The sequence below is a fragment of the Rhodofomes roseus genome (assembly GCF_022264815.1).
Source record: "Rhodofomes roseus strain CIRM-BRFM 1785 chromosome Unknown C8Q71scaffold_25, whole genome shotgun sequence".
In the NCBI taxonomy this organism is placed as follows: Eukaryota; Fungi; Basidiomycota; class Agaricomycetes; order Polyporales; family Fomitopsidaceae; genus Rhodofomes; species Rhodofomes roseus.
Window position 1 is genome coordinate 16,502 of NW_025952981.1, and position 14,368 is coordinate 30,869.

The 14,368-nt window shown below is 59.5% G+C and overlaps 6 protein-coding genes across 6 annotated transcripts; 5 read left to right on the forward strand and 1 right to left on the reverse strand.

Annotated features, from left to right (window-relative positions):
- Positions 1–77: 77 nt before the first annotated feature.
- C8Q71DRAFT_288845 (uncharacterized protein) lies at positions 78–1,157 on the forward strand. The gene is made up of 6 exons (XM_047917569.1): positions 78–289; positions 358–417; positions 465–534; positions 597–609; positions 668–879; positions 943–1,157. Exons 2-6 carry the CDS (start codon positions 370–372, stop codon positions 1,113–1,115), a joined length of 516 nt encoding a protein of 171 aa, XP_047774624.1. The 5' UTR covers positions 78–289; positions 358–369; the 3' UTR covers positions 1,116–1,157.
- A 481-nt stretch (positions 1,158–1,638) lies between these two features.
- Positions 1,639–2,806, forward strand: C8Q71DRAFT_861545 (uncharacterized protein; the record flags this gene model as incomplete). The annotated part of the gene is made up of 4 exons (XM_047927920.1): positions 1,639–1,753; positions 1,808–2,007; positions 2,197–2,317; positions 2,670–2,806. 4 exons carry the CDS (start codon positions 1,639–1,641, stop codon positions 2,804–2,806), a joined length of 573 nt encoding a protein of 190 aa, XP_047774625.1.
- A 1,526-nt stretch (positions 2,807–4,332) lies between these two features.
- On the forward strand, positions 4,333–5,954 carry C8Q71DRAFT_288894 (uncharacterized protein). The gene is made up of 6 exons (XM_047917570.1): positions 4,333–4,581; positions 4,629–4,692; positions 4,748–5,323; positions 5,404–5,421; positions 5,488–5,634; positions 5,697–5,954. The coding sequence occupies exons 1-5, from the start codon at positions 4,496–4,498 to the stop codon at positions 5,599–5,601; spliced, it is 858 nt and encodes a 285-aa protein (XP_047774626.1). The 5' UTR covers positions 4,333–4,495; the 3' UTR covers positions 5,602–5,634; positions 5,697–5,954.
- C8Q71DRAFT_288920 (uncharacterized protein) lies at positions 5,648–6,696 on the forward strand. Its single transcript, XM_047917571.1, has one exon. It carries the CDS (start codon positions 5,684–5,686, stop codon positions 6,473–6,475), a length of 792 nt encoding a protein of 263 aa, XP_047774627.1. The 5' UTR covers positions 5,648–5,683; the 3' UTR covers positions 6,476–6,696.
- Positions 6,697–8,317: 1,621 nt separating this feature from the next.
- On the reverse strand, positions 8,318–9,414 carry C8Q71DRAFT_288954 (uncharacterized protein). Its single transcript, XM_047917572.1, has 4 exons — positions 8,787–9,414; positions 8,626–8,724; positions 8,438–8,570; positions 8,318–8,381 (listed from the first exon to the last, which is right to left on the reverse strand). The coding sequence occupies exons 1-3, from the start codon at positions 9,285–9,287 to the stop codon at positions 8,547–8,549; spliced, it is 624 nt and encodes a 207-aa protein (XP_047774628.1). The 5' UTR covers positions 9,288–9,414; the 3' UTR covers positions 8,318–8,381; positions 8,438–8,546.
- Positions 9,415–11,053: 1,639 nt separating this feature from the next.
- On the forward strand, positions 11,054–13,927 carry C8Q71DRAFT_841137 (uncharacterized protein; the record flags this gene model as incomplete). Its single annotated transcript, XM_047926531.1, has 3 exons — positions 11,054–11,445; positions 11,502–11,699; positions 11,754–13,927. Exons 1-3 carry the CDS (start codon positions 11,352–11,354, stop codon positions 13,925–13,927), a joined length of 2,466 nt encoding a protein of 821 aa, XP_047774629.1. The 5' UTR covers positions 11,054–11,351.
- Between the last annotated feature and the right edge of the window lie 441 nt (positions 13,928–14,368).

Sequence of the window (14,368 nt, forward strand, 5' to 3'; positions counted from 1 at the left end):
CGCCTGGCCCGGGCCGTGCTGCCGTGCGTCGTGGCGGACGTCCGGATGTTGTCTGGGCTTCTAGGTTCATTTCTAAATGTAGCGATGTATATCTACTCGAAAAGCTACCAGAGATGTCACGGTGAAGCCTTCAAAGGTGCCATGCTTTGAGCTGCCAACGTCCATCATCATCCGCGGCAATATTGGATCCCAATGCTACTCTGAGTCATTCCCAGCTGACGTCCACGATGATAACTTCACATTCGTAGTGGGGCTGGACCCCCCTCCACCTGCATCCGCATACGATCGCGTACGTGTAGCACTTCTAGACTAATCAATCCTTCTGACATGTATTACTGTCCTCTCCTTTAAATTCAGGTGGCATGGCGGATGCATCTCGAGGCTCCCTTGTTAACACAAGGCTACACAGTTACACTTGTATGTCGTCTGATGCATACATTCTGCTAGTGATTGACGTTATATAGTGGAAGGGTATACTCAAAGATGAAGACGACTTGACGTCTGCGAAGACTGCTGTGCATCTTATCGACACTGGTGAGTCTCGAATCTTATCAAACACATCGATGTAGTTTCTCATATGTCATCAATGGCTGTAGCATATGATGATACGTGAGTGCAGCACAAGTTTGTTGGGCTCAACGAGTCGGTGAATGACATCATCGAACAGCTTCGTAGTTGGGGCAGATGCCTGGAAAGTCACGACCAACAAAACAGACACGCGCGGCATGGACGAGAGAGAGGGTTGGTCCTTTATGGAGATCGTAACGGGCGCGGGTCATACGACCACCGAGCACCCCTTTGAACCGTCGCTAACCAACACACAACTGGAAGAAATTGGGATGATCAGACAAATCAAGTTCATGGACGGTTGTACCGCTCGTGAGTTGATGTCCCTACTGCTGAACATAAATCACTGTTCTTTTGTTGACTGCTTGATGATAGAATTGGGTCTCCTGCCGCAGCCGAAGACGTGGATGATGCTAAGCCACGATTGGCGGAGAAGCCAGTGTCATGAGCTGTTCATGCCATGGCAATTCGGTGTTGCTTTCGCCATAGACATCCCTCTCTTGGATGACTATGCAGATGGTATTCTCGGCTTAGGCTTGAACGAGTAGGACTCTTCTATCGCTTCTTTGCACAGTTCACTGTAATCACCAATTTCAGTCATCAAAAGACCTACGGTGATCGATCTCCTCTTGTAAGCACCACAAACCTCGTTATGTGTTGTTCTCGTTCATCTGGGATCCAACAGGGCTTCCTGGAGGTGTTGCTCGCGGAAATGAATCCAGTCGCATATTCCGTGAGTTCAACCATAACTGTTCCGAAATAATCGCACTCAAAGCACCACAACGGAGCGGCGGGAAACTGGCAATATATTATGCCATTCGCATGCCACCCGAATGTTACCGACAACTTTGTGGTGAATTACCCATGTAAGTAGGCGATCACTGATTTCTCTCGTTGCGTCTCTGTGTTACAAGCTTCGGCCTAATCGGATAAAACAGTCAGTCATGGATCTCCTTTAACACCTGGCCATGTTCCACGAGAGTGCCGAGTTGGAATGAGCACAAGATCGTCGTTTGCAAAGATGACGGCTATGGACCTCAGTAGGCCGTATACCTGAAGTCTATGAAGTTCATGCCCGTCGACGAGGGAAAGCATCGGCCAGACTTGGTATCTCAAGACTGCTACATGACTGTGAACTGCGTGGACGATGCCAGACTTAGGGGCCTGCGCGTACTCCTCAATACCGGTACGGACCTCCATTTTGTGTGCTCAACTCGGCCTTGAATACATCTTCATCTAGCTACAAGTGTCTCGAGGCTACGGCAGTCATTCGTGCAGGCTATCAACACGGGATTGCTTGGGAATGAGTCCGTCATCGAAGCCCCCAAGGATAGTAGGCCCATCCTGGAAACGTACCACGTCCCTGGCTGGGTGGCCGACCCGAGATCACGGATCCAGGTTGTGTACGAGTTTGAAGGCGTGCATGGCCAAAGTGTCTTGGTATACGGACCGTTCGAGATCTGCTTTTATCAGCATGACGACATTCGCCAGAGTCGGCCTGTAGAGCCTGAGGCCTGAGGCCTGAGGGCCTGGTATTCCCACAACACCCGGATCGCGATTACGGTGTATTTGCATTGGTAAGTGTAATGGTACTCTGGCCATTGTAGCCGTTGGCTGAATCTGTCAAAGAATTTCTTCCGGAGCATGTATGTCTCGCTGCATAAAGCGACGGATGGTGACGACTTCGTCCGGATGGCCGCACAATGGCCAGAGAACTACGAGGCCGACATGCGAGACTACCTCATCGAGGGTATGTCACCCCCTTAGCAGATGGATCGCGTGGCCTCATACTTAGCGTTATCTTCAATTGTATTGTTTGTTTGTTTCCCTTTATTGTCACTGAGGGCGAAGCCCTAGTTAGTATTCAGACATCTCAATTGTATTTGTATCGCGTATCGTTGTATCTCATGTAAATGCGTGTCTGATCACACACTACCGTCTTCGGAATGCACAGACTACCTATGAAACAACAGTCGTTCCGACATTGAGCACGCGAATAGCTCGCGTGCCCGGACCCGGTCAGATTGTGGCTCTCGCGTTCTGGTGCAACTTACGAAGTCCAATATACTGACCTTGTGGCGCTCAATGCACTGGCGACGCAGGGTTGACTGAGGTTGATAAACGGAATGAACGGACGAACATCGACCTCGATCTACAGCATAGGCTCCGCCGAGTCAAGCGTTACAAAACCATCGTCGGATATGGCGAGCGGGCTAGACATGTGCTCGAGAACTACTAGCGTGAGCCTGTGTACGGTGACCGGTCACCCACGCGCTGAATATTTTCCGGCTGATTGTCTTCCTGTTACACACTTGTGTGTACCGTTCGGTGTTCGTGGCGGCGCGTGTCGCTATCGAAGATGTGTCTCTTGCGTGCGTTGGCCGGACGACTGGGATGATGTGATGATAAGATGTATTCGAAGGTTCGTCATCGACGGCATGATACACAGCGAGCGTAGGGCGTAGGTCCCAGTACTACTGGCGTGCATCTATCTTCCCGCGACGAAACACGTCTCCAGTTCGACACTGAGAGCAGAATATGATGAGAACAACCGATGTACACACATAGATGGTGAGCACCATTCAGATCTTGCTGTTTCGGAATTTGTAGCGCGTCTGCCTTCCGCACAGTCTATGACGTACGTGTGGACGGCAGGTTCGCTCAGCTCGGAAGCCTCTTCTGAAATCGTACTTCGTGTTGTCTCTCGGAACCACTGTATATGCATCTGATGGTCATGAAACCGTTATGAAAAGCAGAACTGAGAACATACGCTGAACAGTAAAGCAGACGATGTTAGTAGAGCTCCTATCCGAATCGAGTTAGTCTATAGGGGGATTGATGTCAGTGCTGATCATCGTAGTTCGTCATCACTGGCATCATCGGTTCCAGATGGTAGTCTGTGTCGCTGTGATGTAGAGTTATCCCCATCTGCACAAACGCGACATCTAGTGTACCCACCAGTAAACTATGGCACTACAGCCACACACAGTAACGCCGTTTGCGACCGCGTCGAGAGTGAGAAGAAACGCGTCATACACGCGCTGGCCGCCTAGCGATGCTCGCGAAGGCGTAGTTCGAGGCATGCTTGATAGTTTAGGCAGAGACCGAGACCAGTGGACCTGTGAATCGCGATGCGCGTCATGGCGTCTGGTAGAGTTCAAATCTGAGATGTCTCACATGACTGGGTGTCTTGGCGGCTCCTCGAACCGCTTCTGGAGGAATCTCTTTCCCGACTGCGTCGACATCATAGGCTGATAGCTGGAAATGCGATCATCAAACGTCTGCCATACATGGCCGCAAGCATGCCTGGGCACTCCAAGTCTGCAGCAGCGCGCGTGGAAGTTCTGGGCGGAACGGCGTGGCGGCAAGTGCGGTTGCTAGCAGAGGAGCAGCGAGGAGGACGATTACGTGCCAGCGAGGGGCGCATCAGGAGGGTGCCCCAAGAGGAGACGTGAAACGCGTCGGCAGGCTGGCGGTGGATCATCCTGGGCGTCCGCTGGTGGCGGGGAGGTGCGTCGGGGCTGTGGTGCGCGACGAGGAGAGCCCAGGGCCGTTGGCGAGCGGGTGCGTTTCACGACTGATGCGGGCGACCATATGTACCCACTCCACGAGGCAGCCGACGAGCTGTACATATACCAGGCCGCCCCCAGCCCCCCGAGCCCTGCGCGACCGCTGATCGTGTCTCCGTCGCCACCCACGCTCGCCCGCTGTCACGCCGATCGCCGGCCCGCTCCCGTTCTGCACATCCGCTGTCCGCGAGGGCGCACGCTGGGCGCACGACGCTGCTGGGAAGCCGAAGACGCGGCCGCACGCGGCGGACACGCGCGGAGCACGCTTCTTTCATTCGCGTACGGGCGCCAGAGAGGCCGATCCGCGTCGAGGAAGGGTTCTAGGCGCGCCGTCTCCTCGGCCTCGTATATCACACGCGATGCACCCGCCCGCCGCGCTCTCGCCTCCGCCCCTTCACCCGTCACATTCCCCTCACATGGCCCTCAGCTGGAACGACATCTTCGAGTGCGTCCTCCTCCACCCCCTCGCGTCTCCTGCTAACCGTCCTACAGCTTCTCATCTCTCGACGAGCCCTCCACCCCACCCCCCGCCTTTGATCCTACACAACGCGACATAGTGCGTCCGCATGTCGTGTCTTTCGCGTATATGTTGAGCTGACACCGGTCTGCAGTGCTCAGACTTCTCGTGTTGCGGGCTGTCCCTCCCGGACTTGCACGCCCTCGTCGACCACTTCGAGGAACACCACGTCGTCATGAACGGTCGTCCGACATGTTCGCCACTCGTGCTCAGCTACCCACAACCTGACCCACCCGCGGAGCCCTCCTCGCTCTTCGGTGCCTCCTCGCCCTTCGCCTCCGCGACCCACCCGCACCTGTACCCGCACCCCGACGGCTTCGAGCACGACTTCTCCGACGGCACCTCCGACTCCGCGTCCTACTCCTCCGGCTCGACGCTCCCCTCGCCCAACCCCAGCGAGCCCATGTGTCTCCCGCCCTCCCTCCTCACCGTCCACCCGCCACTCCCACCAGACGTCCTCCCACCGCGTCAACCGGCGATCGAACGCCACAAAGATCAGCGCCCCGCGCATCGCAAGCCCGCATCGGCGTCCACAAAGCAGAAAGCGTCCAAGGCGAAGGCTCAGTTGCTGGGCGCGGACCACCATCCGCACATCCAGCCACACGCGCCACCCGCGGAGACGCACAAGAAACGGCGCGCGCGCGAGCGCGAGAAGGCGTACAAGTGTCCCGTGAGTCCCTTCGCGTTCTGCTCGCCCTCCCTGATCACTGATGCCCTCGCCTTGCTTCGCGTGTTCCGGTGGCGACGTAGCGACCGGGCTGCTCGAAGGTCAGTGTCCGCTCGTCTCGCGAACACCGTGGGTGCCGGGAGCTTAGCTGACGGCCGTGTGAGCAGGCGTACCTCAATCCAAACGGGCTCAAGTACCACCTTGAGAAGGGGACGTGCACGATCGTGCTGCCGCCCGAGCCAGCGCAGGCACCATCGACGGGCGATACGCCCCAGAGTTAGTCGCGCGCCTGCGCGTGCATTGCTGCAACAGTGGTACGTCTTCTCAGTCAACATTGGTCCGGCTTGGAGCGCTCATGCCGTGATGCATTCACTAGCCTGCTTCAGCCTGCATCTTCGCCTCTGCCATGCACCACGGCGCCAACCAAAAGTACTCCCTACCACTAGAGCTACCCTGTCCATACACCCCAGCACGCTGCTGTATATCCCTGTACTCTACCTCTACTCCAGCCTTCTCCCACCGACAATCCCCCGCCCCGCCCCGGTATCCATCACCTCTCCGCTTTCCCCTCGCGCAAGTGGCGCAGCCCATATCGTGTGTCGAGTGACGGGATCCCCCGAGCTTCCATGCATGCAGCCGTCCTCTCCGAGCACCCGTCTCCAGGCTCGTCCAGTATGGAGCCATCGGTGCCTGTTGCGGTGTTACGCGACGTGCCTCCGCCCTGCCGTAGTGACCCCTGGAGGCGACAGCAGACGGCGTCGTATGGCAGTGGCACGTCGCCGTCGCCGTCGCCACCTCCAACTGCTGACTGCCCCGTGCCGGCGGGCCTCGCGCTCGGGGGAGTGCGTTGACTTTCCCGTCTGGGCACGCGGGCTGGTGTGTTGCCTGCGTGCATCCCGCGCTCGGGTTCCGTGCGCGAGACTCGCTAGTCGCCATGAGACGTGCGACGTGCGAGCGGATGGCGTGTGGACGTCGGCGGGGCTTGAGCGTGCGGAGAAGCTGACGGCGTCCCGGGGGCTGTTGACGGCGTCGGCGGAGCCGCTAGTGCCTCCCTGTCCTCTTACGGAGTCTTCGCTGCCCTCCCCTTCGGGCTCGGACGTCCCTTTGTCCCAAAACGTGCCCCAGGCACTCCGTATCTTGCCCTGGTGGTTGTAACATTATTGTTGTATTATCGTGTATGATAGACGTTGTGCATAGACCTTCTCATAGACCTTCTCAGCAGAGCCTACGTACGCACGTATAGCTATAGTAATACGCGGTACCGCATGTATCCGTCCAAAAGCAGCGCGGCAGCTGTAGACCTACTACTTATAGACATTGCAGTACTGGAGCACACTGAACAGATGGCAGCCGACGTGCCACCCCGTAAGTCATGGAGCAGAAGCTCTCGAGGTGTCGTAAAGATCGAAGTGGAGGTAGGCTCGCTGCCTGAGTTTAGACTCGCGATCGTGTGTGCGCATGCCGTAGCAGGTACGGAAAGGGCGAGGAGGAGGCTATGTGGAACCTGAACGCCACTTGGACGTCGACGTGCACTCGGAATGGGGTTCGGAGGGCTTGTGGCGTTAGACTTTCCGGAGGTGCAGTTTCGAGAAGGGTGGCCCGGGCCCTTTGAGCTGTGCTTCGCTTGTACTGCTACTTACAGTACTAATTAGCTTCGCGGGAGTATGGCGGGCCCGTGCGCATGACTGGAGTTGTCCCGTGCGTCCGGGTGGATGGCACGTACCTATACTAATGGATCAGACTTGGATAAGTAGCATAGTACCGGCGTGGATTGCTGGTGGCAGCAATCGACGTACGTCGTTGGAGATTTGCGGCTATATGCCAGTGGCAGACCCCGTACGCATGCCTTGCGTTACACTGACTCATAAGAATGGCACGTAGCGAGCGGGATTCCTACCGCAGAGTTTCCTCCGAGTCGACAGGTACCGTAGTACTAAGAGTATGTAGTTTCAAATTGGGTCGCCGGGGGCACCCATTAATTTCAAACATATAGTGCGAGGTACATCGTTGGAGGCCCGTACGTAGCAGCGACGAGCGGGTGGCGTTTGTACATACGCTAACAACTCCGGAGCCCAGCGGCATGGCTGCAGCCTAATAGTAAGTGTAGCTAGCCATAGTATCTTGGTCACCCATCATGCCACGTCACGATGAGTATCAACATACTGGTACTACCGCCGCGCGTCGGAGCCTTCGCGATATTGCGCCAACCCCACTCCAGGGGGGGGGCGATTACTGCACCCGACCTGCTCGTCCTGGGCTTGGTCCTGAGCTAGTACTATGCAGACAGTACCGCCGGCGGACATCAGGCCTCAGGGCTAGTCTGGGCACATTGACTCGGAGTTGCTGTGGTTTTGCACGACAGGGGCGAGGTGACGATAATCATGACAGCCAGTATATTGGGAGGAGGGGTGATGCGTATTGCGGGCTCCTTCAGTTCAGGATGAGGATGAGGATGGGCCCGGGTCGCGTGAGTCGACGTCGCAAGAGATGTCGTAGGTGGCGCGAGAGCCTGAGCCCGAATCTGAGTCCAAGACCAGGGACATGGCCAAGATGCATATGGTGCCCGTGGTGGTCGGGAATAGACTTGTGCAGCTAGCTCAGGGAGTGTGAGGCCAGTGCGCACGAAGACTCGAAGCTTCGAGTTTCGAGGACGGGAAGGTCTGTCTGCGCGGACAGTGACACAGCATATGCGCGAACCGCCATTCGCGCGCGCACCACCGGCGCAGGGAAGCTGAAGGGAGCCTCCGGTTGACAAAACCACACGCCCTGGAAGCGTCCGCATCCCAGTCGTTCGTCGAGTCTTGGATTCGCAAGCGTCGCGCATCAACCCGCCTCGACTAGGGAGCAATAGCCAATTCTGATTCACGCCCGGCGGTGCGTAAGACGGTTATCGTCAGTTGCGGGCCAGAAGCGCTGATGCCAATGGGCCGCTGAGGACTCCGCTGGAAGGACCAGCGAGCTTGTTTAAGCTTCAAGCTTCCCATGTTACCTCCGCGCTGATACTGCTAGTGAAACATAGGCCCATTGTCCGGCGTCCTACTTGGTACTTCGTGGCGCTCACCTGTCCTGCGTTAGCGTTACCTGGAGAAGAAGCCCGCGGGAGGAGACGAATCGTACGGAGTGTGTTTGCACCCGCAGCTGCGATCCGAGTCCGCTGACTGCGAAGCAGGCCGCGCGGACTCGAGGTAGCGTAGCGTAGTACGTAGATGCGGCGGTTTCAGCTGCGTCATATTCCCAGCGCGTTGCACGCCTAGCGAGCTACTTACAAGCTGTTACGAACATTCGAGATACCACGGTGCACATACCGGCGGGAGCAGCCATTCCCCGCGCGAATCGTTTCGCAGCGGCAGTCGGCAGGGAACATCTTCGGAGGACGTCCGATCGCGCGTTGGCAGCATCCTGCACTGGCAGAGACCGCAGCCTGTCAGCGCTTCAGCAATACCAATATTTTCGACAGGCCACTTACCGTATGAATGGCGAGGCATGTCGGCCCTCGGGTGCATGACGAACGGCGCGAAAATTGGACTTTGCAATGATTAGCATGATATGCTAGTGATGAGGCCGAGGTGCCATGCTTGAAGCTTTGATGTGTGGGACGTTCGCGCCATTCACGTCCACATCCCGCGTTCGCCTGAGTACTTAGACTGTACCATACTTGCAATGCAACAGTACTAGTACTCACGCTTGCACCTACTGCACGCCACGCCTGCGCATTTCGCCTACGCACCGCTCTCAGCGTGACCCACCCGCGACTCACACAGGCACTGACACCCCTGCCGTAAGATGATCCGCGAACCGTTACGGCGGCGTCCGTGCGCCTGCGCCTTCTCCTTCTCAGACTCCTTCGCGCGCGAGCCTGAGGCTTCGCGTTCGAGCGGCCGCGCGCTGCGACCACAAGCGACGTCGTCGCCTGACTGCCCGGACGCTCGCGTGTCCGAGTCCAGCCTTCGCACGAACGCAACCGCATACACTATCCTGCAACATGCGCGGAGTAAGGCCCAGGAACGGTGTGTCCGTGTTGTGGCCTCGAGCTCGAGGGCGGTCCTGTGCCCGTCTGCAGTGCGCCGCGTCGCAGTCTCTGACTGACACTACAGTCACACTAGGCTAGCAACCAGGTCAGACGGGGTCGGCTGGCGCCCTGGCCAGTATGATCGATCGATATTCGCCATTGAACATTCGATATTCGAAGCGTGGTCCAGCCACGCTGCATACTACGGTGCCGAACCGCCACACGAGCCTCGAGGGGCGTAACTGGGATCCGGAAGCAAAACACTGAATATTTGTCTGATGAACCAAAATTAGACCGGCAAAGCCTGAGGAAGATTGAAGTGCGGTTTGGTCGGAAGAATATCAGGACCGGCGGTTCGGACGTCCCAGGCGGACAGAGCCTGGAACGGTGGGGGCGACTTTCGGCGATCAAGCTTGCAGGGGCGGATCCGGAAGGAAGTGTGGTGTATGGTCTGTGTATGGCAGTTGGCTTGGAACGTATTGCGTGCGCTGCAGTTGATTGAAGGGCCCGTTGGCGAATGGCGGATGACAGATCTAGAGTGCTAGCTGGATGCGTTGACTTGCTTGCGGCGAGCCTTTCCGACGAGAGATCATGCAGATAGCAGTCCTTGAGGCAGGCGGCGACACATCCAGGAAAGACAACGAGGCGCACAGATACATCACTCACAAATGGTGCTGGCCGAATACAGGATGTGCGCCCTGTCCTGTGGTAACTTTGCGTCTCTAGCTGTATCTTCTTCCGTGCTGAACTCTTTCTCCGTGCGCCTCAAGGCTCTGAACGCAGTGAACGTGGCTTCCCTTATACTCTACCTATGTGCACCGCGAGCCCTTAGCGAACAGGGAGTGGTCGACTTTGTACGTACAGATAAGTCGCAGAATGGCAGAAGGCCACACAGCCGCTATCGCGCGGCGTGACGAGCCCTAGCAGCGGAACGGAGGCTCGCGCATTTGGAAAGCGGACGAGCCTGCGCGTAAGGGGGACGCGGACTGCTCGTTTCTTTACACGATTGATAGCAGCCGGGCGTGCGAGAGCCTGCTACTTTGTGTTCGTATGTAGTAAGGAACAGGCAGGGACGCGCTACCCGCCGGGAAGCTGCAGGCTCGGAGCGCGTCACGGCATTGCGCGACTCGGGGCGCGTAGGCGGCGAAGAGAACTGAAACGCTGCGCCCCGGGTGGGTGCGGGGAAAGGGGTGCGGGGGATTGACAACGGAGGCTGATGCCATTCATTGCGAGAGAGAGCGCATACCGTACGCGGACGACAGTTGCGGGGTGTGGAATAATGACGGTACTTCACGACCGTGCTAGTACACCGGGCTGCCGTACACGGGCGGTCACCGGGCAGACTGGTGGTGGTGGGGTGGCGCGCGCGGAGATGATGGTCTCACGGGCGGCGGGGACGGCGGGGGGCTGTGCGGGTGACAACGCGAGAGGAGGACGCGAGGCGGGGGGCGAGGCTGGTCATGGGGGCGGGCGATGGGAGACGGGCGGAGGAGGGAGGTCGTCCGGGGCAGCCACATGACCTCGCAGGAGGCGCGCAGGGCCGCGGGGGGAGCGCCCGAGGGATGTGGCCGAAAGGGGAAGCGGTGCGGCGCGGCAACGGGCGAGGGCTCGGGAGCGTGATTGAAGAGTCGCCTGTTGCGGAGGCCGGGCCGTGGGTGGGAGGGCCTGAAAGGTTGGGCGATGGCCGCTCCCCTGCCTCAGCCTCAGCCTGCTCCCAAGCCGCCGCTCTCTGCGTCCCGCCCGACCACCGACCCCGCCGCCCCAGCCTCGCGGCCCAGCCCTCCCCGCACCCCGCCGTGCCTGCCGCCTTTGTCGCCTAATCGCCCACCCGCGGCAGCAGGCTCATCAGCTTACCCCCGCCGCCACCAGCCACGCCTGCCGTCGCCCGGACGATCTCACTGTTCAACTTTCCACGGCCGCTGCCCATATCCAGCCCGCCCCGTCTCGTCTGCCTCCACTTCCCTTTCTTCCTCTTCCTCTACCCTACCTGTACTTTTAGTCGCGCTCCAGTCGCGCCCCGCGATGATAGCGCACCTTCCCTCACCCGTCCTTTCCGTCGCAGCCGATGTCGTCCGCGACCTCGAAGGCGAGGACGCCCTGTCCGGGCTCTGGGCCTGTGAGTACCGCGTCCTTTGTCTCCGCAGCCGCGAAGCTCACTTTCCCCGCACCTAGTGTTCACAAAGTGCAAAGAGTCCCTCAAGGACGGCCGGCGGCTCGAGAACCTCTCCTGGCGTCTGTGGTACCGCGAAATAGCCTCACAGCAGACTTTCTCCTCGCCAGGAAGCTTATCGCCGCCTTTCTCTGAGAAGCAGCGGAGTCCCACTCCAATCACACCCATATCAGAGGAGGACGAGAATGCGCACGAGCATGGTATGTAACCTCTCTCCTCAGCCACCTCAGGCGCTGACTCCGACGCCTACCCAGCGCCGTCTCCCCAACCGATGCTTCAAGCCATCCCCGACATCCAGGCGCACTCATGGCACGGCGATATGGCGAAACTGAATGTGTTGGCCACTAATCGCCGCATGAGTAGTGCCAGTGTCCCAGGACACCGCCCAACACCACAGGTCGTCCATGTCGGCCGCCTGATCATCGACATCCTCCCCAGCAAGCTTAACCTCGCACTTCCGAGAGAGAAGGCGCAGGCGGCCAAGACCGCTATTCACCCGAGGCCCGCGCCGCCATCGGACGCCCCGACCCGTGTGACCACACGCCCTGTCGTCTCTGTACAAACTCCCCGCACACCTCCGTCCGCGGCACCCGTTTTCCCGAAGGTTGTTGTAGTCAACCCGACCCCGCATCCAACCCCTCCCGCGACCCCGCAGATGCCGCCTCGCATGACGCCCGCACTCCCGTCGCCAGCGCAAGCTCCGACACACCTTCTTCCTCCGCCTCCGAGCCGGACCTTGATTAGCCCTCAGTCATCTGCCATCCCACCTGTCGAACAGCCTGTCGCCCCGCGGAAGACGCCTGCTGTCCCACAGCCCTCCGCACCCGCATCACCATCACATGACATCCTCGCTCAGCAGAAGTTGAAGCAGAAGGAGCGGATCGACGAGACGCTGAAGGCGTCCGACAGGCGGTTCTTCCTCCAGGGCGCAGCGTCGCCCGAGCAAGACTCGCCCGACAGCCACAGCAGCATCTCGGCGTGCCTCTCCAACAAGACGGACGCCCGCAGCGACGAGCTTGCCGGGAGGAGCCCGAGCAGCGCGACGTCGAGCCAACTCAGTCAGGTACGATCGGGCGGAGGCGGGGGTGGCGGTGGGAGCGGGGGTGGACACGGGCCGAGCGCGAAGCGCGGTATGATGCGCGCCCAGGCAAAGAAGAGCAAGGAGACGGTCCGCCATGCGCCCGTGCGTCCGATGGCGCCTCATCGCGCGCAAACCCAGACGCACGTCCAGCACCGCGCAACCGGTGCACGCAAGGCCGCGAACGGCGGGGAGACGAAGAAGGCGGCGTTCAATATCGGCTCGGTCTCTTCGAATGGCTCACGCGGCGGTCCGTCCAAACGCAAGGAGGAACCGGCCGCGCCTGCACCCAAGACCCGTCAGCACGAAAGTTCGAAGGCACCCGCGACGACTTCCGCACCGCAACGGCGCGGTATTGTCGTGACCGAGTCATCGGACTACGAGACGACCGACTCGGAGGACGACTCGGAGTGGGCGTCGGACAACGGCGGGTCTGAGCGGGCACGCGAGCGGGAGGCGCGCACGCGCGAAGAGAGCCGGCTGAAGCAGGCGGCGGAGGAGGCGCAGCGGCAGCGGAACATGTTCGCAAAGGTGCCGCGGCGGTCGTACACGACGCTGCCGCGGACGCAGTCTGGCCTGCTCTCGCAGCTGATGAACCCGGACCCGAACATCTTCCCGCCGAACCACCCCTACCGGCGCGGCTTCTCTTCGCAGGACGTCACCCAGTACGGGCGCCAGGCCGCCCCGCCCCCGCTGCAGACGAGCAAGAGCTCGGCCGCGCTCCCCCAGGCGGCGGCCGTTGTCGCGCAGGCGCAGCGCACGGACGGCGTGCATGCGAGCAGCGTGAAGGCGAAGGACGCAGCGCGCCCGAAGGGCCGCCCGCAGAGCGCGGAGTTCGAGGACTCGGACAGCGGGGACGAGACCGGGGACAACGGTCTGCAGGTCTCGCACAGTCTCGCGCAGCAGAAGTTGGCCGCGCTCGCGGACTCGAGTCGCCGACGCTACTCGGACCGTGGGCCACCGCCTTCCGAGCCTGCAGTCCGCCCCCAGATCCCAAGCGTCGCCACCGCGCCGATCCCTCTGGGCCACCCGTATAATTTGCCGGCCCCCGCCATGCCTATGACTCCCCGGACTACGCGCAGGCAGATGCTCTCGACGGAGCTGTCGGAGAGCTTGCGCCGCAATTTGCTCTGGGAGCGGCAGGTCAGCCGGACTAGTATGATGGGTCCCAGACGGAACGGTCTCCTCGGCAATGGTCTCCGTCCGCTCACTGCTGTCCACGATCAACCGCGGAATGACACATCGGGCAGCAAGAGCGGGGATGAGGATGAGATCAAGGACGAGCGCAAGCAGCGTAACGTCGCGCGTAATCGGAGCTGGGCGGACGACTATCACTACGCGGGATGGTAGTGTGGTCGGTGTCGCCCCTGCCTTTTCGCGCTTTCTTTCTGAGTTGGTTTAGTGTATGATAATCGTGTTTTCGTCGCATGGGTTCCTGTTGTCTCTCCCTCCCTCCCCCGTGCCTTGGCCTCTCACCATCCATGTCGCGTCTCTTTGCTCATTTGAACACTCTTTCTCATTTCTGAACTGCACGCATATTCTGGGGTAATCGCAGGCATACTACTCCGGCACTCGCATCCCTTCCCTCATCGGTCTCCCGCATCGCATCTGCATTCCTCACTATCTGCTCGGGGCTCTGGCTGCATCTCGTAATGAGGATCCCCGGGCACCCTGCATGCTCTGTAATAATGTGTACTATAGCCCGGTACCGTACGTAGCTTGTAGGCTGTACAGGCGCATCCTAGTGTGCAGAGTATGACATTGCTGCATCTGGAGAATACTCGGCCCGCA

Excerpts from the sequence above, each read along its gene's own strand:
- C8Q71DRAFT_288845 (XM_047917569.1), top strand. The coding sequence starts at position 370 with ATGCATCTCGAGGCTCCCTTGTTAACACAAGGCTACACAGTTACACTT. Across the intron at positions 418-464 it reads AAGGCTACACAGTTACACTT|TGGAAGGGTATACTCAAAGA; the intron begins GTATGTCGTCTG and ends GACGTTATATAG. Across the intron at positions 880-942 it reads CATGGACGGTTGTACCGCTC|AATTGGGTCTCCTGCCGCAG; the intron begins GTGAGTTGATGT and ends GCTTGATGATAG.
- C8Q71DRAFT_288894 (XM_047917570.1), top strand. The coding sequence starts at position 4,496 with ATGCACCCGCCCGCCGCGCTCTCGCCTCCGCCCCTTCACCCGTCACAT. Across the intron at positions 4,582-4,628 it reads AGCTGGAACGACATCTTCGA|CTTCTCATCTCTCGACGAGC; the intron begins GTGCGTCCTCCT and ends ACCGTCCTACAG. Across the intron at positions 4,693-4,747 it reads ATCCTACACAACGCGACATA|TGCTCAGACTTCTCGTGTTG; the intron begins GTGCGTCCGCAT and ends ACCGGTCTGCAG.
- C8Q71DRAFT_288920 (XM_047917571.1), top strand. The coding sequence starts at position 5,684 with ATGCATTCACTAGCCTGCTTCAGCCTGCATCTTCGCCTCTGCCATGCA.
- C8Q71DRAFT_288954 (XM_047917572.1), bottom strand. The coding sequence starts at position 9,287 with ATGCGGTTGCGTTCGTGCGAAGGCTGGACTCGGACACGCGAGCGTCCG. Across the intron at positions 8,725-8,786 it reads CATGCCTCGCCATTCATACG|TGCAGGATGCTGCCAACGCG; the intron begins GTAAGTGGCCTG and ends GGTCTCTGCCAG. Across the intron at positions 8,571-8,625 it reads GGGAATGGCTGCTCCCGCCG|GCGTGCAACGCGCTGGGAAT; the intron begins GTATGTGCACCG and ends GTAGCTCGCTAG.